The sequence below is a fragment of the Meriones unguiculatus genome, chromosome 12, assembly GCF_030254825.1.
Source record: "Meriones unguiculatus strain TT.TT164.6M chromosome 12, Bangor_MerUng_6.1, whole genome shotgun sequence".
Taxonomy (NCBI): Eukaryota; Metazoa; Chordata; class Mammalia; order Rodentia; family Muridae; genus Meriones; species Meriones unguiculatus.
This window is the reverse complement of record NC_083360.1, coordinates 1,805,419-1,830,552: the sequence shown is the minus strand read 5'-3', so window position 1 is coordinate 1,830,552 and position 25,134 is coordinate 1,805,419. Positions and strand designations below refer to the sequence as shown.

The window sequence follows — 25,134 nt, the reverse complement described above, 5'->3', positions numbered from 1 at the left end:
GTGAGAATCAGCTCTGTGATCCTTACGCTAATTGGCCATGGTTTAGTGCATAGCGTTCAGCTGCTTCCCACGCTTGTGACCAGTTTCTCTAAGTGCCAGGGGAAGCACAGACCTGACCTTAGGCACCATGTCCTGTCAGAACACATTAGAGAGGGGGTCGGGGAGAGAGGGAGAGAGACTAGTCAAACCAGAATTGCATATGTGTCTTCAAACTTCAGGATTATTTCTCGCAAGCACATGAAGACGCTGAGAGGAACACACGTGCAGTGTGATGGGGATTTCCTTCCCGGGGAAGGAACATCACAGGAGCAAATACTGTTGAACTGGCAGAGCAGAAGGTCCATGTGGTGTGTCTGTGTGCAGGCAAGGTCGCAGATTGCATGAGACAGGCTAGTGTGTACATACAGAGGAACAGTTCTACTCTGCAGGCTGCTGGTCATGCCGAGCTGATCTTGAGTGATGGCTGGGCTCTCTGTCCTCTGGAGATCTGGTTCAGTTGTGAGTGTCCGGCTACCACAGTCCCGGGTTCTGCTTGCTGGTTTCTTTGCCCTTCTGCTGCTGAGTGAGTAGCTGTGTGTCGCACTTTCACAGTCTGTGTCCTCGTTTCCCATCTCATGCTTGTCTCCTGTGAGCCCAGCTCTTAATTACAGGGCAGTACCCATGGACAGCGTAGACACAGCCTCAGCACATGAGAAATCAGTGTCATGTCAGAGAGTCTGTGTTTGAGCTCTGGTCAGCCACCAGTGGACAGCCGCATGGCGTGACAGGCGCATGGCATTGCCATCAGTCCTAAAAGCAGCTCCCAACAGCAAAACCAAGCAGCTGAGAGCCCCTTGTCCTAAGCCATTTATTCAATTCCATCCATAGACATTGAATCTCCTTTTTTTTTTTTTTCTTAATCTGCACTACCTCAAAGATCCAAGCTTCCTGACTTATAGGGGAAAAAAAATCTGTATGTAAGAAGTCATAGAATTCATAGAGTAATCTCCTGTTTTCTAAAGAGCCTTCTTGGTAATAGAATAGCTGAAAAGCTTTAGCTCCCTAAAAATACTCTTTGGAAGCTATTTTGCACTTTGATCATGTTCCTTCTCAACTTTGACTCCCCCCCCAAAAAAAATACTGAATTTCACTGATCTCTATATTCTTTATCCTCATAGCTCTACAAGAAAGGAAGAAAGAAGTGGGGGAGGAAGGAGGAGGGAAGGGTGTGTAGAATGAAAGTCAGATGTGGCTTCTAATCCACTTTTGTTTCTAATGACCATTCAACTTGAAGCAAGTTAGTCATCTAGCCTGAGTTTCAGTTTTCTCTCCTATCAAATATCACTCAATCCATGTGCCCTTCAGAGAGATCATATTAATGAATACCTGTCTGCATAGTGGAGTGTTAGAAAGCACAGCAGTTAACTAAGCTCTTATAACCAGAATTAGGTAGACTTTTTAAAGATGTGTTTTTATATTTGATTGTGTGTATTGTGTATGGGGCTGTGTGCATGTGGACTCGAGTGCGAATATTCTCAGAGGCCAGAAGAGGGTGTCGGTCTCCTGGAGCTGGTGTTACAGATGGTGATGAGCCAAGTGGTGGGGGAGCTAGAAACCACTGAGGCAGCCCTCTCACCTCAAAGCATACAGACTCACGGTGAAAGTCACAGCCACAGTGACGACCCTGTAGACGCACAGAAATGGCTCTCAGTTACACAGATTCTATTGTGTGGAGAACTGGTGGTGACTATTTTATTACATTCTAATCAACTAAAAGTTGGTCAGCCATTATGGAATTACATATCCTCAGTTAATGAAAACATTTACTCTATGTAATTTATAAACCATTATATAGTGAGCCACTAAAGGAACACTGTGCTAACGACTACCAAGTTATGACTTTAGATGGAAAAAAAATGACCCAACTATGTCTTCACATTAATGGTTATTGAACGCTCTGTTCAAACAACATTTCCTTACAGCTAAGAAGCCCCTTCTCCTGCCTGTGGGCCCCACCCACAGGTCTCCACGGGAGCTTTGTGGCAGCGGGTGGGCCGTCCCAGGAGACCTGTGCTCTTCTCGGATCAGGGCTCCTTTCTGCATGGCCAGTGTTAGTCTGAGCTCTAGAGAGGAACCTCGTTGATTATGGCTGTGTACAGGCACAGCACTGTTCTAAACTCTGCTTGTATGTTTTAGGCTTACGGCTGGCTCCATGAAGACACAGGACCAGACTCTGACCCAGTTGTCATTGTGAGATTTCTAGGGACGACAGACATGAGCACCGATCTGAGGACACTCCTTCTAAGTGTCTGTGAACAATTGGCAGTCAACTACCGGTGTCTGGTTCAAAGCTATCCCAAGAAGATCCATGACCTCCGTGACTTATTTATAAACCTGTTGAACGAGTCTTCCCTGCAGAGACCTCTGGTGATCATATTTGACGCCCTGGAGCAGCTCTCAGAAAATGACGACGCTCGGAAGCTCTGGTGGCTACCGGCCCACCTTCCCCGGTTCGTGCGGATCGCGCTCTCCACGCTGCCTAACAAGCATGGGATCCTGCAGAAACTCAAGTGCCTTATCCACGAAGAGGACAACTACATTGAGCTGATCCCTCGGGACAGAAAGATGTGCAGTCAGGTCCTCAAGCACCAGCTGCTGAGGGTCAAGAGGAAGGTCACGTCAGGCCAGCAGATCTACGTCAACAACGCATTCTCCAAGTGCACGCTGCCCATGTTTGTGAACCTGACCTTCAGGGAGGTGAGGCACTGGCGATCTCACAAGGACGTTGACGAGTCCTCCCTCTGTGTGACTGTCCATGAAAGCATAGAGCAGTTGTTCTGGTCCTTGGAGAAGAGGTGTGGGCAGAAACTGGTCTCCAGAGCGCTGGGTTATATCACCATGGCCAAAGTGGGTTTGAGTGAGATGGAACTGGAGGATGTTCTAGCTCTGGACAACAGCGTTATGAATGAGCTCAGTGAGAACGCCAGACCCAGCAACCCTCTGAGGGTGCCTTACTTGTACATTGCTAGGCTTAAGGAGGGCCTCAGTGGATACTTAATAGAAAGACACGTGAAGAACGTCACACTCCTAGTCTGGGCCAACAGACACCTGCAGCTCATAGCTCAGAAGCTGTATCTGCAGGAGGAAAGCAGCCTTCGTGAGATGCACACAATCCTGGCGGATTATTTTCTAGGGGTGTGGTCAGGAGGCAGGAGGAAAGCTTTCTGCCTGGAAGACGCCTACTTGAACGGCTGCCTGGACTTAGAGAACAGAAGTCTGCTTGAGGAAGAAAAGCACTTCATGGAACAAGCGTCCTTCGACAGGCAGGCTCCCGAGCAGCCATGGGTTTTCCAGTGTAACCCGCTGGAGCCTGACATCTTTTTTGTCAATCACCGGAAGATGTCTGAGCTCTTGTATCACCTGACAAGGTGTGGGAAAACCGATGACCTGCTTTACGGAATCATCATGAACTTCAGCTGGCTTTACACCATGATCAAAATTGGCCAGTTTGACAAAGTGCTCGCAGACATAGAACTGGCTTACAACTACTCACAAGAAAAGGAGCTGAAGTTCCTGGCCAGCACGCTCCGAGGCATCAGAAACAAGGTCATCGCGTTCCCAGGCTCCCTTTCGGCAGAGCTTCAGCAAAGGCTGCTGCCTGTGGTGAGCTCGCTGCCCAAACTTAGACACCTTCTCTTAGAATGTGACAAAGATGGACCCAAATACTGCTCCATTGTTCCTCTTCATTCATCCATGGACGTGACGTACAGCCCTGAGCGTCTCCCCCTAGCCTCCAGTCATCTGCACGTCACAGAGATTCTTCCCACCTGTAACCCTAGCACCGTTCTCACAGCCTTAGAAAATGGTTCCATCAGCACATGGGATGTAGAGACTCGCCAGCTGCTCCGGCAAATCACTACAGCCCAGTCTGTTATCCTGGGCATGAAGCTCAGCAGTGACGAGAAGTACCTCGTGGTTGCCACAACAAACAACACCTTGCTGATCTATGACAACATCAATTCCTGCCTCCTGTCGGAGGTGGAAATCAAAGGGACCAAGCATGGAAGTGGCTCCACCTACATCAATGGATTTACACTCTCTGTCAACCACGCCCTTGCATGGCTGGAGGCCAGCAAAGATGTCACTGTCATTGATCTGCTTTATGGGTGGCCCCTTTACCAGTTCCACTGCTGGTATGAAGTGACCTGTGTCCAGTGCTCTCTGGACGGACTATATGCTTTCTGCGGCCAGTACCTGAACAATACCACCATTTTCCACTTAGGCAGTGGAGAAAAGTTATGTACAGTGACATCAGAATTTTCAGGTGGTTTTGTAAAGTTTCTTCTCATCTTGGACACGGCTCAAGAAATGGTCATGGTAGACAGTGAGGGAAGCCTCTCTGTTTGGAATACAGAGGACATTTCTAACCCCCAGCTGACTGAAGACTTTGACTGCCGAAAGGAAGACAGCGAGGTGGTGAGCTTTGAACTGTCAGAGGACCAAAGTGCAATTCTGATCTGCAAAGCTCTCAGCATTGAGCTCTTAGACACTGGCATGTGGAAGGTGGCGGAGAAGTTCCGAGCCAGGCACAACGAACGATTTATATCCGCCGTGCTATCCAAAAATGGAGACTGCATCATCGCGACGATGGAGAAGACCCCCGCAGTGTTCTTCTGGAGAAGGGACACAGGACAGTGCATGGCGAGCTTGCCGGAAGTCTCAGGCACCATAGTTAAGCTGGTGAAGTCTAGTCACCACAATATGCTGCTGTCTTTATCTACCAGCGGTGTCCTTTCCATCTGGGATATAGACATAATCACGGCTATGTCCAACATCGACAAAACTGGCAAGCCCATCCAGAGCCTGGTGTTGCCCGCCAGAGGGGAAATCATTTACTCTCTGGATGGCTCCGACTGTGTTCATAAGTGGAACTTCAGCAGCGGGTTCATTGAGGCGGTATTTAAGCACGAAGGAACGGTGGAACACTGTGTGCTAACATCTGCTGGAGACATAATGGTGACGTCAGATGACAAATGCAGCCAGTACGTCTGGCACACCAGCAGTGGGGAGAACCTCTTCCGGATTAACGGGCAGAGAATCTCTCAGCTGCTCATCACGCACAATGACCAGTTTGTGGTCTCGCTCTGCGAGGAAAACGCCTCCAGGGTTTGGAGACTGGCCACAGGCCACAGGGTCTGCAACATCCTGACCGCGTTGCAAAACGCCTTCATTACCTCCGCCAACACCTTCGTGGTGGGAACGACGAAAAGCAAAGTGCTGGCGGTCAGCCTCTGGACTGGGAGCATCACGAAGAAATATTGCTGCGAGGACGGCGTCACCATCGTGAATTTTAAGCTGATCCCCGACTGCCCTGATGTCATCGTGTTCATCACATCAGCTGAGACCGTGAACATCTGGAGTCTGACCGATGAGGTCATCTGTCGACGTGTGCAGCTTCCAAGCAACTTTCTGAAAAACCTGGAGGATTTTGAAATCTCTCCCAACGGGAAGCTAGGCATTATATCCCGGGGAGATGAGAACATCAATGTGCTGGATTTACACAGCGGGAAACTACGGGTGGTTCATGCCTCCGGAGCCATCTGGAGACAGAGGCTCTCTCGAGATGGTCGCTACCTGGTATATATTTGTTTCCGGAATGGGGAGGAGGAGGAGGAAAATGATGCAACATCAAGCTTAATTGTAATGAGGTTGGCTGATGGCAAAAACATCGGTGCTTGTTCCCTTTACAAAACGCCAACTTTTCTTGCGCTTTCTCAGAGACACCTGAACATCATAGTCGGCTTTGACGACGGGAGTATAGGAATATACACAGTTGTGGACCGTGTAGACGCCGCACTGAAAATCAAGATCGCCACGTCCAATAGCAGACAGATCTTCAACAGTGCAACACAGATGTCCAGGCCCAAGTCCAATAGTTACTCCTTTAAAGTGTCCGTGGACTGCTTCTGGCGAGAGTCCACCGAGGTCTTTGCAAGAGACAGCCCCATCACCGTGAGTGACTCCTCTGAGTCCAATGAGGCAGCGCTCTCCAAGAAACATAACTCTTGTTATGACCGGGCGTGTGCTGTCCTAGAGTCCCGGAGCCACAGCCACACGCCAGATAACTGACAAAGTTCACCTGCTTGCCACGCACAGCAACAGAAGAAAGCCAGGCGCGTCTTCTGCATCGCAAACGAAAAGCTGCTCACTTCTTAAAAGCAGGGAAGATGCTAAAACGCTGTCTACTAACATCCTCACGAAAGGACAAAACATGAGACTCAACCTGGGTGCCATCTTTTTGTCCAAATGTATTAGAAAAATAGAGAACTTCCAGAAGCGGTAGTGAAATGGTCATTTCACCTAGAAGAGAGAGAGAGGATAAAATTGTTTAAATTTGCTGTATGATAAGAATCAGCACAATTCACTACATTGAGTCAGATGAGAGAGGCTAGAGTTGTAGGTAGACCAGTTGGACTAGATTCTAGTTGGATTAGAATTAGTTCTGTGGAAGTCAGTTGGAATCATGATGGCCGAGAACTGTTTGACTCCGAGAGGGGTTGTGACAACAAAATGCAGCCTTAATATCTCTTCTTGATCCTGACAACTGTGTAAACACAAATGGGTTAACAGTGCAAAATTGTGTAAGAAAGATGTCCAGATGTGTTCCAGTTTTCCAAGACAGCGCTTAACTGTGTGGGATGGTGAACAGACGGGGATGAGAACTACCTGCCACTCTTATAGGGCTACTGAACACGGAAAGTCCGTCCTCATTAAACCACACTCACAGCGACTGCTGTAAGGGTTTCTGTGCAATGGAATATATGATTTTAAACTGTTTCTTTCTTGGATTGCAAAAGAACCCACCTAACAGAAAACCAGTCTTTTCACACCGTTTCTTGAGACACACATTTGTGCTGAGTGTAAAGAATTACAGAAAGGGCATTACACGTTTGATCAACACGCCTGTCTGTCTCTTTCATCATACTGATAAGAGTCTGTACTCTTCAGTCAGTTGTTGGGAAGCCTAAGATTTCCCAGGCCCCTGCTGTAGCTCAATAGAAACCAAGCTTTTTAAACACACCATCTCTGAAATACTGATGACATTGCCTTACTCTCATTCCTCCTCTCTCCTGTGTAAAATGCAGATAAACGACCAAATACTCTGGGACAATCGGAATTTGCCTGTCTCTGTGCTAAAAGATTCCATGGACCTTAAGGGTGTCCAAAGATTCTTCTCATCCCTGTTTGTAACTGCTTCTAGCCTCCACACACCGTGTGTATGCTTCCTTATCTGTTCCTCTTCCAACCTGAGGACTTTCCCAGTCTTAGCCGTTTCAACGCAGAAATTATGAAATGGTATTTTTGTAATGACTTCATTGATTTGAAGGAAAAAAATATCTCAGAAGGTGAAAGTGATTTTCCTCCTTCAGAATCCTTCACGTGACATGTCCTAAAAGACCTTCCAGGGGGTCAGTAGTGGTTGTTGGTTTGATTGTCTTTGAAAGGGGAACTTACTTACAACAGTGAACAAGGAACTGGCTTATTTTCTCCCTGGCTCCGCTTCAAACTCATCACGACCCTATAGCCTGTCATTTAGCCTCGCAGTGTAGTTGTGTTTGTGAACTGTAAAATAAAGGAGCCAATGGGTTCTGCTGAAGCCTGTAAACCTGGTGGGGATGCCAGGGTGTAACGTGACAAAAAAACATTACACGGTGACATCTCAGCTGATGACACAATGAGAAAGAAGAAAAGGATCTAAGCCCACAGCGGATCCAAGTCAACCGTGTTCTACTGGTGAAAGCACTCAACATGCAAGCATTTGAGAGAGTCACTCCGGTACCACCCTCCTCCACGGTGAAGCACTCTTCAGCGTGTTTCTCCTAGTTTAGCTACCAGGCAGTAGATGGGAGCCCAGGGCGGGCTAAGATCCATATTCTCAAGACCTGGAGTCCGTCCTTTTAGCTCTTCAGCCAACACATTCTTCTTCCTGTCATTCTCAGTTGAACCTCCATGCCACACATTTCTAAGAATTAAATGCCTAGATGGATTAAACGTAGTGTGTGAGTGTCCTGTGTAAAAGCCAATAGAGTATAACAAGTGACTTGAATGACTTTCCTAACATGTTTGCAACTGATAGCCCATATTGAACGTTTTTATGTAAACTTTGTATTGTTGGGATGAATTACCCAATCAGAGATTTATATTTTCATAAATGTTACATTTAGTTAAATTTTGTTACAGAGTTGTTACACTAGAAAATTATTTCAGTGTTCAAACAATATACAGTCTTGTGTATGTATCGTTTGTATGAATAAAAGATGAGCTACTTAAAGTTGGGTGCTGCTGATTTTTCATCACCAAGGTTGGCCAGAGATGGAAGACCTCATTACTAGTAACTATTCAAATTTACCAGGTGCCAAAAGTGCACTAGAACGATTCGAGGAGCTTTCCACGCACAAAGCCGTGGCATCTGCACAGCAGCCTCATGAGTTTGGGACTGCCCCTACTCGACATTGTAAGTGAGAAAGCTTAGCCGTAAAGACTGTGGACACGGTTCCAGGCTATCACCAGCGTCTTTGTTAACTTTCCCAGAGCACATCAGAGTGGGGAACTCAGGACCCAGCAGTCACTTGGTGACAGGAACTTCTAAGGTGATTACTAATTTGCAGGTGATAGATTCCGCTGGTTTACTAAGGCTTACTGGAAGTTACTGGAGATGGCCAGGTTGGCTTTTTCCTTTTCTCCGGTATACAGAAATAGCTGATGAATTCAGCTAAGCACAGATTTATTTCACCAAGAACACAGAGGTAAATAAAATAGCTCTTTCCTTCTGGAATTTCAGACCCAGCAAGAAAATAGGGAGAAAATGAGCCCTCTTTGTACAGTGAGGACATGCCACTTCCTCTGGTAGCTGGAGCAGGAAATGGCCAAGGACTAGAGAAATTCTCAGGCGAGTAGCAAGGCCTGAGAGAACCTTCCCAAATACCTTTAAACACACACACACACACACACACACACACCTATTTGAGAATTCCTATATGCACCCCCCCCAAAAAAAAGATATCTTTAAACATAGCAGCATTAGAAGGCTTCAGCGCTGCTTTAACCAACAACCAGATGAAACCTTGTGTGTACATCTCAACAAAACAACTACCCTCTTCTCTTTATGGCTGAAATGAACCTCAGAGTTTCTCAATGAAATCTTAAAACCCAAGACAAATTACAAAGTCTTTTGTGTGTTAAAAATCTGTTAGGCCATAGTTACTACTCAAAAGGAGCAGGCCTCATCATGTGACCAGAATAACCTAACTAAATATAACCTAACTCATATATAAACGGGGCAGTATCCCAGGGAAATTTCTGACAAGGCTGGAAGTTGAACCTGGGAATCATTTATTGAGAGAAGAATTTTGTTTCTTCAAATCAATAAACGACATTCAACAATGTATGATTTCCCGCATAAATCTATCATCTGAAAGTGCACGGCGATGCTAGCACGAGAAAGGGACCGAAACCCCTGCGAGTTCTCCCCTGGAGCGTGGCCAGGGCCTGTGGACCGTGGATACTCGTGAGAGCCCGAGGGCCTTGGATCTTAGGGAGGTCCAGTTCCTTCTGCAGCATCTCCGGCCCCGGCTCCCTGCAGGCTTGGGGCGGGGGAGGAAAGCGCGCGAGCTAGATGGCGCAGTTGCCCCACACATTTTCCCGGCACGCGCCACAGCCTCCCGCTGGAAAGAGGACCCAAACTTTGAGCCGCTTTTCAGGACTAAGCCGCCGGCTTTCGCCCTTCGCGGCTGAAGGTGTCGGACGGAGCGTCCCACACTCGGAAGCCCCGAGGGAAGGGGTCCGGAGCCGGGGTCCTTCCCGTCGTCCCGCGTGGACTTCAGGGCGCGGGCGAGCGCGTAGCTGGGGGGACCGGCGCAGCGGGGTCCGCGCCGAGCGTCCAGCCGCGGGCGGGCGAGGAGGCCGCGCGCCCGGGCGGATCGGGGCGCCCCGTCCCGGAGCGCCGCGGGCCGGGGCGCGGGTTCGGTTCCCGCGGCCGGCGGCTCGCCCTCCGCCCGCCCACGTGACGCGCCGGCCCAATGACCGCGGCCCGCTGCGGCGCGGCGCGGGCTCGGGCGGCCCCGCTCGCGTGTCCCCGCGCGGACGCCGAGGCCGCCGGAGCCATGGGCGCCGCTTCCCCGGAGCCGCCGCCCCGACGCAGGTAAGCGGCGGCCCGCGCGCGGGTGCCCGCCTGGCCGCGCCGTCCCCCACCCCGGGGGGCGCGGGGAGCGAGCCGGGGACCCACGGGGGCGCCTCCGGGGAGGGAGCGAGCCGGGGACCCACGGGGGCGCCTCCGGGGAGGGTCACGGCGTTCGTCCCAGCGCGGGAAGACGCTGCCGCGCGGACGGCGGGGAGCCAGTCCCGGACGAGAGGCGCCCGCGCGCGTGTGTCAAAGGGGCTGTTTCCAAACTCCCAAGCCGAGAGCTCTGAGCGGCGCCTGGGAGCTGGACAGACCGCCAGAGATTCTGCCCATCCGCGGGGTCCGGGCCCCACCGTGTTTAGGCATCTGGGGGCTTTCACCGAGGAAAACGGGAAGGGGTCGGCCGCCCCCGCCCTTCTCTGCGCTGCCCCTGGGTTCTGGGATTGGGTCCCCGCGAAGGTGAGGGTGCGTGGACGGTGACGCGGCGGTGCCCGCGGGGCCGGGGACTGGGGGACCGGGTGCCACAGGGAGGGGCCAAGTGTCGCGCGCTGTAACTTTTAATGGACAAGTGTCTCCGGGGTCAGTCACCTGGGTCTCCGCGGCCTGGACAGCCCCTGTGAGGTGGGATTTTTACAAAAATCACCAGTGAGGAATCCAATAATAGCAGGCAGGTACCAGCGAGGCCTTCACCCCGCCCGGAACGTAATTAAGCCCAAACGCAAAACCAGATGACCCCGTCTCCAGTGGCTCTGAACGTTTTCGTTTCCATCGTGGTATGAGGACTTTTGCGCGATGAATGTAGAGGAAGTGGGTGTTCCAGGAAACGTTTCAAATTAAAGAAAAGGTGTTTGTTGTCTCTGTTGAGGAGAGAGTGCTTGGTGGTGGCGGCTTGTGGATGGATGCCTTGGGTGCTTGCTGCTCAGCTACGGTGAAGAATAATCGCTGGAGCAAAGAAAACCTTGTAATAAATAAAAAGAAAGAGTAGTTGTTTTTACAGGTGGTAGGTTGTGTATTTGCTGGAGTTTTTCCTTCCATATAATTTTCCAGTTAGTATTGTTTTAAGGGTACAGTTGTATCCCCTGTGTAACTTCCTAGTTAATAGTAATTTAAGAAGGAAATAATAGTATCTCCCATGTAATTTTCTAGTTACTGTTACAGCAGCTCTCTCCATGTAAACACCACTGTTGCTGAAACACCTTGCTAACCCCTTCGGTAAAAAGCCCTGTCCCAGGGCAAGCAGATCTCCATAACAACAATATGGAGCCTCCATCATTGAAGGGAGTTCTGGGTTGTGTGTGTTCCTGTACCTTAGGAAGACTCAATGAGCCACCAGCTCCAAGGCTCAGTGCAGAGAATAGAGGTGACAGTGACAGGAAGGTGACTTGTGGTTCTCCTCTCCAGCTCGCCATTCTGCCCAACTTCTGATCCTCCACTTATTGTACAAATAAATCTTTATTTCATGCCCCCCAGGGACTCATTGTCTGTGAAAATTTGGATGCCCATGTTCACTATATTCCAAAGAAATTTTACATACCTGGAATTTAAAACCAAACAAACAAACAAACAAACAAACACTTACCACTCGAGCACTTCCATTTTCTAAAAATGGAAGGATTCCCTAACTTCTGAGCCAGCACTTCTCAGAGCCTGGAAGCTGCCTTCTCAATGCTGTGGGCAGGAGCTGCCCCAAGGGCAAAGCAGGTGCTGACTGCTTTCCTCTCAGAACTGTCTGGCAGAGGTGCCCCAGGACCTGGTACCTGTGCTTCTTAGAAATGGTTTTTGTTTTGTTTTGTTTCGTTTTGTTTTGTTTTGTTTTGTTTTTTTAAATAACTGATTGCTAACCTCTTCAGAACTGGTTTCCCTTTCCTAAACAGTGTCTCATATGTACCCAGGTATACAAATTCCCAGCAACCCTGAATATTGGGCTCTTTGGGGTTCTTGCTTAAAGAGCCTATTTCATTTCTAAATTTGGTCAGTAGAGTGATGGGCTGGTTGCAGATAGACTCACTAGATAATGGAGAGAGGAAAGCTGGAGAGAGCTGACCGGGCTTTTGCAGGGGTGGACAGGCATGCAGAACTCACTATCTGCAGGTCCGATGGGCCCCCCTGTCATGGTCTTTTTAACCCCAGAGCCACACTGGCCCCTAGCTGAAACTTTTCTTATGGTTTTTCCTGACATCTACCGAAGAGAACAAACTGAAAATCAAATCATGTTTTCCCCTATAAATATCATGGTCCTACAGAGACTGGGTTCTTCAAAAGGATCATAGGCCATAAAAATTATGTAGTCGTAAAATATGCTTAAAACTGTGGATATGTTTCTGAAGCAGATAATTAAATAGCTTAACCTACAATTCAGTGCTGTCAGAAACCCTAGACCCGACTGAGCTCAGTGAGTGTCAGTCAGAGAAATGTGCTGTCTGACATTTTTCCGTGAGCAGGCAGCTCTCTAAAAGCAAATGAACCCTGACCTGGCCTCGGAGACCACGGATGTGTGAACCCACTGCCTCCAGGCAGTTGGCGAGGTGCCAGGGACACAGACAGCTGCCACCCCACGAATCTAGTCTGGAGAGAAACCTGTGAAGGGCCTGAAGCAAGGCCCATATCTGCTGTGGAAAGTTTACTGTGGCTGCGGCGAAAAGGATGGGATGAGGGGTCTGCAACATGGTGGGAGGCAGCTGCTGCTCGGATTCGCAGAGGAGATGGAGAAGTGGGGCAACTCACGCTATGTCAGACTTCCAGTCTTAACTGTGGGAAAGTCTGGTGCCCCTGGTCTTCCATGTTAGTTTGGAGGCTGTTTCCAAAATAGCTGTTTTTTCCTGGTTGGCAAACAGTCACGCTGCACCTTATAGTTTGTCCCCATCACAGACCAAAGGCTTTTCATAAGACTGAGACGCTGGTGGTCGCATCTTTAGCAGCGTTTGCTTTATGCGGACTTTGAAGTGTTAGGGAAATTTCAGATAAACTATTACCTCGTATACTCACTCTGATAAATTCCCGTTGGAATAACCGTCTCCTGCCTCTGGACTGTGTAATCCCCGAGCTGGGCTGAGCCGCACCTGCTGTGTGGTGCTTGGAGGAGTGTTATTGGTCTAGGAGGATCGGTGCCTGCCGGGAGGCGCGTTCTCTCGGTAGCTGACTCCAGGCTGCATGCGGTGTGTGTTGGTGTAACATCTTTTAACTTTTGAAATTCACTCACTGTTCATTAGCCCCAGAGAAGATTGTGACAGAAAAAAATTTTCAACTTTTCTTTTTGTCTTGTTTTTCCACCCCACCCCCACCCCATCCAATAACAAATACCTAAATTGGCCGTTCGTATGAAGTAAATGCAAAGATTTGGCTAGATCAGTGGTTCTCAAACTTCCTGATGCTGCGACCCTTTAATACGGTTCCTCATGTCTCTGAGACTCCAAACCAAAAAGCCATTTTATTGCTACTTCATAACTGTTATTTTTCTACTGTTATGGTGAACCATCAGTAAATACCTGATATGCAACCCCAAAGGGTTGAGAACCGTTGCGCTAGCGCTACAAAACAGTATCCTTCTACCTCGCATCTCCAAAACACGGACTGCAACCTGGAAATGAATGAGCGAGGTTGGCTTTCACCTGTAAATCATTGTCATTATACCGCACTGGTTCCTCTCTGAGCCCTGACAAGCTTAGCTATTTGAGTTCAGAGTCCACGCGGAGATTCCACCCTACTGGTTCAGTGTGTGGCTAGTATGATAACAGTGAAATGTTTTACTCACAAGCCACTGTGAGCCAGCAAAGAAATACAGGCAAGTTTGTCTCTGAGTAAACTAACAAAACAAACACACTGTTGTTATCTAACTGAGTTCTGGACTGCCTTTCGGGAAATAAGTGCTTTTGAAAATGCTTATTTGAATAAAAACTTAAAGAGTCACTTGTTCTAAATGATTTATGAATGAGGAGAAAGTAAGCTAGAGCAAGGACTTGGTCAAACAACACTATAGGAGCTCATAGAGCTGCCCACTAGGTCAGTTCAGGTTCTGAGTTTTGGTTCTTCCTGCTGTTGACTAACTAGCATGAATTTTAGTATATAGAAACTTCATTTTCAATTAACCTTTCCCCTAAAACATAACTAGCCTCCATTTCTTGAAAAGCCGCTCGTCTGCACAGGGTTGGTTATCCGTTGCTGTGTAACAGGTGACCCTCGGATTATTAACACGTTAGCAATGAACATAATGGCCGGAAACAACCACTGTTCGTTGAGTTTGTGGCCCTGCAGGTCAGCAGTTTGGGCCGAGTTCAGCTGGGTGAGTCTTGTCCGAGCTCTTTCATGTATCTGTGCTCACTTTGCCTCTGAGTCTGAGCTGGTGACTGAGTCACCTGGGGAGCAGCTGAGCCTGAGTTCAGTGACTCACAGTCTGGGCACCTGTTGCCTCCGTATGGCATCGGGGGGACAGTGGAAGTGAGTGGCCATGGCTCAGCTGATCCAACTCATTCTTTTCCATGAAGTCAGGGGACCAGTTCTGATTCAGGGGTGGTGAAATAGACCCCACTTCTCAGTGGGAGGAGCTACAGAGTCACATTAAAAAAAACTGTATGGGTTCAAGAAGATATGGACAATTGTGGACATTTTCTAAGCCTTCCTTAGCAGCCCCACACTTTGCATGACTCACCTAACTTCTGGTGCTTGTAGCTAAGGCAGAATTTCTACTTTACACATAAGGAAGCTGAGACCCAGGCTTGTTGGTCAGGGTCAAGCAAAGGACACAGCTGTTTGAATGGTGGACTCAGCCTTGGCTCCTAGACCTGTCTTAAACCTTCAACACTGCCTTTGCTGTCTGCCACAGGGAAAGGCACTGCACTGTCTCACAGCTCCTAGCGTTATGCTGAAAAGCTTTAAGGATGTTATGTGTTTAGAAAAAGTCAGACATGACTGCATCGTTAAAGAGCATATGCTTTACTTTATAGATACGTGTGCAAATACACATATTGATGGAGCTCAGAGTCAGACTAAAGAGAGACCGACTTGCATTATCAGAGCAGCTTAGAGAAGGATGGAGAACCACAAGGACAGAGTTGAGAAGAATAGCTTCTATTATTATCTCAAGTTTCTTCACCTCATCTGTGTTTTTAAGTCTTGTTTCTTGCTTTTTCCTCTCTCTCTCTACTTGAGAGAAGGTCTCACTGTGTGTCTCTGGCTGGCCTGAAATTCATTATGTAGATCAGGGTAGGCTTGAACTCACGAAGGGCCAGCTGCCTCTGTCTCCTGCATTCTAGGATTATGCCTGACCTTTAAGGAACTACACTGACGCTTCCTGAATGTCCATAGGTGATAGAATCACAACTACAAGGGATCTTCAGAGGCTTCAGCCCTTCTCACTGAACATTAAAAAAAAAAAAAAAAAGCCAAAAACGGGGAAGGGGAAGCTTCAAGCATATGCACAAGCCTGAGGCTAGAACCCAGGTCTCTAACCCAAGACTGTTGTGTGGACAGGAGCTCCAGAGCAGCCCCGCCTGAGATGGCTTTTCCACCACAATGGGCAAGGTGGGCTACCTGAAAGAACTCCTTGAAAGCTGACCTAAATTTGGACCCTGGTTTCTAGGCACCTGGCATGTCACAAACTGCATTTAATGCTCTAGTCACTTCTAAAGAGAATCATGAAACTGAAATGATTGACCAGACAGTCAAGATTCGGTTCACAGAATAGTCTATCTCTGTTCTCCTTTAAACTTGACGGGGCAAGTTTTATGGTCGGCACTAGGACTTGGTTTTGGTGAAGGGAGCCAAGTGTTTTAAGTGTGGATCTACTAAAAGCTTCGGGGATCTGTCATAGCCCAGGGCCAGGCCAGGTTTCACCCTGTGAGATGCTTGCTGTCAACAGAGGAGAGGCCAGTGTTTCCTGATGCCAAAGCAAAGGCCTGCACAGTGGCTGTCGGGTGCTGCACCTGGAAGCAGGAAGTCATCAGGTCACAGCTCAGTGAAGGGAGCGAGCTGGAGCCGGGGGCTGTTTAATGCCATGCCTCCATTCCAGGAGGTAACTCAGGCAAAGGAGGGTTAATTTTATGTAATAGAAAGAAAGAGAGAAAGAGAGAGAGAAAAAAAGAGAGAGAAAGAGAATGAAAGAGAGAAAGGAAGGAAGGAAGGAAGGAAGGAAGGAAGGAAGGAAGGAAGGAAGGAAGAGCCAGTTTGGAGGGTGAAACTAGCAAAACTGAAACCCTTGACAATGCTAGGCACTGTTCTTCAGCCCCCTCAGTGTGAGCCAGATAGACCACAAGTGAACAAAACCCAGTGAATTTGCCACTTGAGCACTCTCCAGACCACCAAAGTCAGATATGTCTAAGCAGGACACACCTCGCATCGATCCGGAGCCATCCGGTCACATCTGTAGTGTGCACAGTGGATGTCTTGTCCCCTTTAACTCCCTCTGCTCACACCTGTGTGCAGGTGCTCAGCATCCCCTTACCTATGGGAGCCCTGTGAACGAAACTTCAGGGCGGGAGGTATTTTCTTCTGTCACTAAGAGTTTGTTCCACCTTGGTTCTTGCTTAAGTCTCAGAAGAGCAGTTGTGACTCCCTGAACCAGGCCTAGCTGTCCCAGAAGAGACTGGACTGAAGGTTCGTCCTGCCGTTTGATGTGGGACTTCAGGAGTTTCTCCTGAGTGTGCTGGAGCCCAGCCTCCTGAGTCCTGTATAGCAGCAGGACACGGACACCTCCGGCAAGGAGTGTCTTCCCAGCAAAGTCTGTAGCACAAGACTATGCTTGATGTGTCTGACCCTGATCTTCTGTGACCTTACATTCTTTTTTTTTAATTCTTTATTAATTACACTTTATTCACTTTGTATCCCCCCTGTGGTTCCCTCCCTCCTCCCATCCCAATCCCTACCTTCCTCCACCCTCTGCATGCATGCCCCTCCCCACATCCACTGATAGGAGAGGTCTTCTTTTTCTTCCTTCTGATGCTAGTCAATTAGGTCTCATCAGGAGTGGCTGCATTTTCTTCTTTTGTGGCCTAATAATGCTGCTCCTCCCTCAGGGGGAGGTAATTAAAGAGCAGGCCAATCAGTTCATGTCAGAGACAGTCCCTGTTCCTATTACTATGGAACCCACTTGGATACTGAACTGCCATGGGCTACATCTGTGCAGGGGTTCTAGGTTATATCCATGCATGGTCCTGGTTGGAGTATCAGTCTCAGGAAAGACCCCTGTGCTCAGATTTTTTGGTTCTGTTGCTCTCCTTGTGGAGTTCCTGTCCTCTCCAGATCTTACTGTTTCCTACTTCTTTCCTAAGATTCCCTGCACTCTGCCCAAAGGTTGCCCATAAGTCTCAGCATCTGCATTGATAGTCTGCAGGGCAGAGCCTTTCAGAGGCCCTCTGTGTCAGGCAACCTTACATTCTTGACCTTATAATTCTGGAGTTCTGTGGGGTTTGTGGTGGAAGGGGAGAATGGAAGTCTGTCAAGCTTGAAGTGTCTCAGCTCACCTCACTTTCACCTCCTTATAGAGCCACACCACGAAACAGCAGGCATTTTCAAGCTTAAACATGAGGACTTCCTTGTGTTTCCTTGTCATGAAACGTCCTTCTCAAATGCCTATCCGGGGAATGCTTTTAAATGCTTCTAGTACGGACTCCAGCTTTGCATCTTTTTGGGTGCCAAGGCTCTACTGTGAGGAAAGAAACCCAACAAGTTTCTTGAGAAAGCCAACCTGAGTCTCCCGCCATGTTGGCTGCTGTGGTAAGTGTTGAGGCTAAAGAAGATGGCAACAGGGAGAGGCCCAAGAGCTCATGGAAGTGCCCTTCCCTTGATCCTTATTTCGACGACAGGCTTCTACAATGAGTTGACATTTATAGCACTTCATAGAGTGACATGCTCTCACTTTTGTTGCTTTATATAGTCCTCATGTTTTAGTTTGGTTGGGTTTTTGTAAAGAGTATCATTGTGTTGTAACGTGACTGAGGAGGGTGCGTTTTCAAGTTGGTGAACCTTGCATTATAAAAAGTAGTTTGGGTTTTTGGTTCTGTTTGTTTGTTTGACTGTTGGTTATTTTGCTAGTATTGCTGAATAAAACGTATTATTATTATTATTATTATTATTATTATTATTATTATTATTAGCAAGCCCTATGCCATGTGTTGGGACTATAAAGGTGATTAACAGGGCCAAAACAGTCCCAGAGGAGGCAGGATCAGTCCGTAACCGGGAAAATATGAGGTGCCACAAGCTAGGGTGTTAAGCTTGGGGAGGAAGCCACAGATCGGAGAGGAGCAGAGTGAGATCTCTGAGGAGATGCTGAGCCCCTGGAGGGCTGTTGAGCAGAAAGGGAAGAATGAACAAGATCTCCCCAGCCAAGGAGCTCCAGAGATGGGAGGGAGAGCAAAGAATGTGTTCAGGAGGCCCCAGGCAGGATGTGCCCAGGAAACATCACCAGCATACTGGGAGCTAGGAGACAGTAGCTATGAAGTGACCTCCACTGGATCTAGGCTCTCAGCGTTCTTGGCTGTTCTTGGTGGATGCTGAGACCTCTGGCCTCGGGGCTGAATGAGACGAAAGGTCTCCTTCCTCCAGCCTCTGCATAGGTCTTAGACCAGTTCAGCCGTGCATTTCAGCACGGCAATATGAGCAGGAACGAGCGAGCACAGGCTTGCAGCCTGTTCTGGGCACGCATGAGGTCCCTCCTGCCTTGTTGGCTTCTCCATGTCGTGTGGAAGGTTCACTGGAGGCAAATGGCACCTTCCTGATGAGGGCTTCTCTAAGAGTTGAAGCAGCAAGAGTCCTTTGAGCTGCAGACTCACGCTCACTGAGGCATTTTTCAGAATTAAGCACTGAAAGCAGCCAGGAAGTTCACAGCTCCTAAGTCACCACAATGAAGGTGTGAGAGCAGCTCCACGCTGCTGCCAACCAGGCCACACTCACTTCAGCAAAGCAAAACAACTGTTCACATCCGTTTCTAATTCATAAAGTCCTTTGTGTTGATTGGAGATAAAGCAGCGAGCAAGCCATAGGAGCCACCCTGGGTGGCAGCCTTCTGATAACGTTCTTCCTGGCCGTCTCCAGAGGACGTAACTTAATCTCCATCCTAAAGCAGAGGCTGCAGACACACCCCAGAATCCCAGAACGCCTGTGCCCGCTTATCTCAAAGCACACTCTGGGTGATAAGACAGTGCAGCTCAGTGAGAAGCTGTCGAGGTTGGAGACTGGGGTGCACCAAGATACGCAGCTGGCTGGAATGCAAGAAGCAAGAAGGCAGGGCTTAGAGAGAGAAGAGATGTGGTGAGACACTGATGAGATTGGGGTGATGGCCCGGTGGGAAAAGTGTGTGTCTTACAAGCACAAGGACATGAGTGAAACGGCTATAACCCACTTAAAAAATAAAAAAAAAGGTAGGATGTGGCGGTGTGTTCTTGTGATCCCTGTGATGAGGAAGTAGAGACAGACAGACCCCTGGCACTCGGTCAGCCATTCCAGCCTCCGTGGTGCGTTCCAGACCAGTGAGAAACACCAAAAACTAGGTAGATGGCACCTGAGGAGTGACGCTTGGGCTGACCTCTGGCCTCCATGCACACACACACAAAGATGTTGTTGACTTTAGTTGAAGAGAGCCGGTGAGTGAGTGGCTCCTGCAGTGTAAAGTGGGCTTACAGGGTGTAGCCATTGGCTGGAAGAGGGGCTGTCAAGGTTGAACTCTCCGACCTGCATCCACAGGGAGCTTTGTCGTATTCAAAATCAGCCACCTCACCGGTAAGTACCAATTAAATAAAAATCTTGCACTGACCGAAAGCACACAGATGCCCATGTGATAACGTGACGGAAGACGTACAGGATATTGTCTCGAATTTTAGAATTTTTGTTGAAGACAAACAGCTTCATTTTAATAAATGATGATTATGCAAGCACTTAACAGAAAATATCAGGAAGAATAAATTCCAAACAGAGAGAAGCGAAGGTCATAGAAACATTCAAAGTCTACACAAGCCATTTCTGCACCCTGGACTCTGCAATTCCTGCCTGTCCTTTGGTAACCAGGTAAGCAGAAAGTCGATTCTGCTGAGGCCGCTCTCCCACTTCCGCTGTGGAAACTTCTGTCTCTTTAGCTCAAAATGGCCGTGCTCTCTTCTGAACCCAGATCGTTCTAGCATTTTCAGTCCCAGCGTGGCTTTAGAGATCATTAGTCCAGTATCCCCCACAGACAAGGAAACTGATGTTCACTAGAGTTAATGGTTTGGCCAGCCACACATAAGATAGCAGAACCCAGGAACAAGGACATAGTCTCTAATTTTTTTTGAGGCAAGCTCAGGGACAGCATAATGTTTAACATGGTATAAATGCTCGTTAGATCAACAGACACTCTTTAGTAAGACTGCCCAGCCAGGAGGCAAGACCACAGTTCAGGAAAAAGACAGACTCCTCCCAGCTTGTACTCACATCCATATGTTCTCAAGATAATTTATATTCATTCATTCTCCCTCTCCCCTATTCCTGTGTATGTCTGTCTGCCTGTCTGCTCTTGGTGTGTGTGTGTGTGTGTGTGTGTGTGTGTGTGTGTTACACACAATAAGAATTAGTTATGGACACTCTTCTAATTAGTCATCCTGGGGAAAGGAAAACGGACTTGAAAGTAAAGGTGTGTCCGTCCACAGGTAGATCCCCTCCCTCGGCAGCATATGCAATACCCTAAACCCCCTAAAGGAGACTGCATTGCTGCTTAAGACACTTTTAATTTGTTGGTAATCTCAGGATCTCCTACACCTGCAGGAGCCGGGCTCCTCTGACTTTCAAGACCCTCTTCAGGGTGTGTTCAGGACTTACAGAAGCTCAGTTCAGCTGGCCTGGCTGTGTTTCAGAGCATCAGTCCTCATACTGAGGGATTCAGGCAAGTGGGTGCACCAGGTCACCATCCACAGACCCAAGCTCCTCCCAGAAATCAACTCGGGCATCTCATTAGAGAGCAGCCAATAGCTGGGGGAGGATAAGGACTGGGCCACTACCATCTGTGCTTGCTCTAGGGGCCAGCTCTTTGCTCCTCCTCCCCTGAAGCTAACCAGAGCGCTTTTGTTTCCGTTCCACCCCACCTGGCATCTGGCGATCATCACCTAAATGAGCCTCTGTCTTTCGGAAACTCTTGTGCCCGCTGCTCCCACTTAACAAATTTGCTGAGCTTGTTTCCAGTGTGTATTAATTTATTTAAAGTGAACATTTTCCATACCCTAAACGTTTCCATTTTTTAATGTTGCCATCTGCTTCAGTCTTTAGACTGAAAATCCATCCCTGCTTATACATAGATATGAATTTTAGTTTAAACACTTTCAAACCAGTTTTGCTTCTGCTGTTGTGATCTTGTGTGAGCTATGGGCTGCAGTGCTTCTGGTACATAATATATAAACCCATATAACAAAGTTGGAGGGATTCAAAAGCAAGGAGTGTAATTGATGAGTCTTCAAGTTGAATAAACTAGTATTTTGACACATACTCCCCAAAATCAGTCACAGGTTTGCCTTTTAAAAAGCTGATTGTTCTTTTCACAAATGCAGAAACTCTGTTCTCTGTAAGGTTACTGAATGCTTCTTGAATAACCTCATCTCCAGGCTGAGTGTGGTCAAGGGGAGAATGACAGGAGAGCACAACTCTTCATTACAAGTGGAGCAGGAAGGAGTGACTTGAACGGTAACTCGGTGCTGCTTACAGTCAGAAAATTCTAGATAGCACTAAAGAATTCCAGGTTGGCATGCTTGCTGGGCCCAGAGGTGTTAGCAGGAGAATGTACCCGTGTGTGTCCCGTATGTGGGCACCTGTAAAAGTACCTGGAAAGAGTGATGTTTCTCATTGTTCTTTCCAGCTGTGTCCAAACAGAGCCATGTGCTGTCAGACTGAGGAATCTTGATACAATTACTGGATTTTCCCATAAAATGAAAAACGTGTCAGGTGGGCAACAGGATGCAATTTTTTTTTACTCAGTCTGCCCTGGAACTTCAAGACAGCATCTGTCTGTAACTTGCCATTCCACGTCCTCGTAGACCCATGACCTGACTTAGATTATATTCTCTTCCAAACACATGAAACATAGTGGTCATTTCTAAGGCATTGCCGTGCAGTGCCATGCTAGGAGATGAACTGCCTGCGACCAAGCATCACAGGGATGTTTTCATTGCTAGCAGGGCTGTTCCGTTAGGGACTGGGCCTCCCAGGGCTGAAGGTGTGACTTGGTGAGCAGAGTGCGTGCTTCACCAGCATGGGGGGTACTTTGATGCCCAGCACACATGTGTAACACATAACTATAGCCCAGGACTGGAGTGTGCAGACATAGATGCCCCCAGGAGCTTACTAGCCCGTGTCTAGCCGAAATACCAAGCTCCAGGGTCAGGAAGAGATCCTACCTCAAATAACAAGGCGGAAAGTGATAGAGGAGAATGCCCAGCATTCACCTCTGACCTCTGCATGTGCACACACACACAAAAGCAGTAAACAAACAAAAGTTGAAATTTCCATGAAAAAGAACATGTCTATTCACTGACCATGTGGACTTCTTTGTGTTTCTTAATCTCCACAATTAACAAACTCGCAAGTGCCACCTGTCCAGTTTTCCTGTTGTTTTAGAACGGCTTGAGAGTAAAGAAATAGGAGGGGCAGAGGGTCAGTTGCCTCCCAGTGTAAAGGAAAGCTCCGCACTCCTGCTAGTCGAAGCTGGGACAGATCAAGAAGTAGAAAGGGCAGAGGAGAGCGCTGTACCTTTAAATCTGAAGATATCTCATAATTGTCCTTGAAGCTTCTGCTTTCATTTGTTTGCCTTGGGTGGCACATGGAAAAATATTTGCCTACTGGATGATTCTAATCTTCACATGCTCACAAATTGCTTTCTCTCTAGAGAGGTGGGAGCTAATTCATTGGTCCTGCACGTTTGTTATAAAAGTTTGCAAATAAAGGTTTTGCTCTGAACTTGGCAGCACATTTTATACCTGAGGGTCAGGTCTCAGAGAAGATGCACTGGAAACCTCTGATAGCATGAAACTGTAGGAGTCATTCCTGGGTTTTGTAGTTATAAATCGTCCTGGAGCTACCTCGGTCAAGTGATCTCTGCTTTCATTATAAAGCAGTTATCTAAGTTTGAGTGATCCCTGATATTTTGCTTAAATAACATTCCTTGCAAAATCTGAACTTGTCTGAGTACGCATTTTTAACGTTTAGATGATATCTCTAAATTGTTTGGAGTAGGAGAAACAAAGTGTGTTTCTTTTCCTTAAAGAAATTAAAATTCCAACTTGTGGGAATTTTTTCTTCATTCAACAAGTGTGTGTTAAGCATTTCTGAGTATTTGTGCATGGGTTAGAATGTAGGCAGCCCTCCTGAGACCCCCACAGCGGATTTCAAATGCAGAATTTCAGCCTGTGAATAAAGCTCTTGAGTACTCTGCCTCTCTATGTGCACGTGACGTTTCTAAAACTGAAACTTTGGAAGACAGCCCTTCAACAAAGTCTGTTGGGAGCAAAGAACAAGCCTAGGTTGTGTAGCCAGTGACCAGCAAGTACTCCCCAGCCTCCACTCCCCAGCTCCACCATGAGGAGTACAGAAATACTGTGATTGGTGACCGTCAGGTGTTACTGGGGCCTGGTTTGATTAGTTGGCTTTCTCTGATTGGATAAAACTCAAGTATTGATTAGAAAGAAAAAAAAAACACTCCTAAACCTTGTTTCCTTTGTTTTCTTACTTTGCTGTAAGTTGTTCCTGTAGGAACTGAAAGTGTGAACGCAGCCTCGGGCTGCTGGACAGCAGGTTATTTTGAGTTAACAGTACTCGAATACAGACTTCCCACTTCCTGAGTACTAGCTGCCTAGGCCTTGTGCTCTGCTGACCCAGATGCAAAAGTAAAGGGAGTCTTTGTTTTCCTCGCTGGGCTAATACAGTCTCCTGGGACAGAGAAGTTTGAGTCACCTTCAAAATGGAATGCAAATTGTGCTACAAGGAGTGAGAGATGAAAAAGGTTATTAAAGCCCTTAGGGGTCACTGTATGCCAGGAAGGAAGGGGGCGGGACTTCTCAGAGAAGCATGTGCTCAAAGCAGAGGAATGAGGAAACCTTGAGCTTGGAAAGAGGTGGAGAAAACTGACTATATATATAAAAGCAGAAGAGACCAAGAGCCCAGTTTCTAGAAGGGGATGCCAGTGACTGTTCTGGTACCAGGCCTCTGTCCTGGTTTCTTTCACTAAGAATCTGGGTTTCTTCTCTGGTTAGTAATTACTATGAACTGTCCTTTTGCGGGGTGGGGACAGGTGGGATTTTCCAGGAGGCATTAGCATCCTCACCCACATCTGCCCTCCTGAGTGCTGGCCACTCTGCGGCCTATAGGCTCAGTGGTCACACTCTTCTGCCCCACACTGAGCCACATTGTCCACACCTCTGTTACTGGCCCTCCTACCTTCCTCCACTCTGCCAGGGTGAGGCTGGCCCTGAATAAGATGGAAAAAGGCACACCTGTTCTGTGTGGATTCTTACTGTATCCCCCATTCTCTGGAGAGAGCCCACCAACTCTCTCCTGGGTCTTTAAACTCCAGCAAATACTCACTAAACGGGTCAACTTTCAAGAAATACTCTTATGCCAGTTTCAAAATGAAAATAAAATACAGAATGACCATAGTCTCTAACTTTGAATATTTTGGCTGCCTCTTTACTTGCTTCTCATTGTGCGTGTGTGTGTGTGTGTGTGTGTGTGTGTGTGTGTGTGTGTGAAAGAGAGAGAGAGAGTTTTATGAGTTCTTTGAGAATTTCATAGTGTTTTGATCATATTCACTCCCCTCTCCCAACTCCTCCTCAATTCCCACACCCAACTTTGTAGGTTTATTTTTTAATCCTTCAAGAGCAGTTTGTGCCACCCCAGTATTCTTGTGTAGTCGTCTGCTGGAGTTACAGTAAACATGTAAATGCTGTCTGTACAGCTGAGTCCTATGATGCCTTCCGGGAGCTGCTCTTCTCCTTGGCTTCTGCTGTGTATGCTATTTTAGCCCACATGCTTGA

The 25,134-nt window shown here is 47.8% G+C and overlaps 2 protein-coding genes across 6 annotated transcripts in view; both read left to right on the top strand.

Annotated features, from left to right (window-relative positions):
• The window catches only part of Nwd2 (NACHT and WD repeat domain containing 2), a 138,255-nt gene extending 129,944 nt beyond the window's left edge, over nucleotides 1–8,311 (top strand). For all 3 annotated transcript variants that reach the window (XM_060365291.1, XM_060365292.1, XM_060365294.1), the window contains one exon: nucleotides 2,176–8,311. In XM_060365291.1, the coding sequence (XP_060221274.1) occupies nucleotides 2,176–6,108 (3,933 nt within the window). In that variant the 3' untranslated portion in view covers nucleotides 6,109–8,311. The remainder of the gene's footprint in view (nucleotides 1–2,175) is intronic.
• Nucleotides 8,312–10,078: 1,767 nt separating this feature from the next.
• The window catches only part of C12H4orf19 (chromosome 12 C4orf19 homolog), a 71,547-nt gene continuing 56,491 nt past the window's right edge, over nucleotides 10,079–25,134 (top strand). Inside the window, exon 1 of one of the 3 annotated variants that reach the window (XM_060365290.1) lies at nucleotides 10,079–10,180. The gene's annotated coding sequence lies outside the window, so the exon portion shown is untranslated. The remainder of the gene's footprint in view (nucleotides 10,181–25,134) is intronic. The other 2 variants (XM_060365288.1, XM_060365289.1) reach the window with 2 other exon arrangements.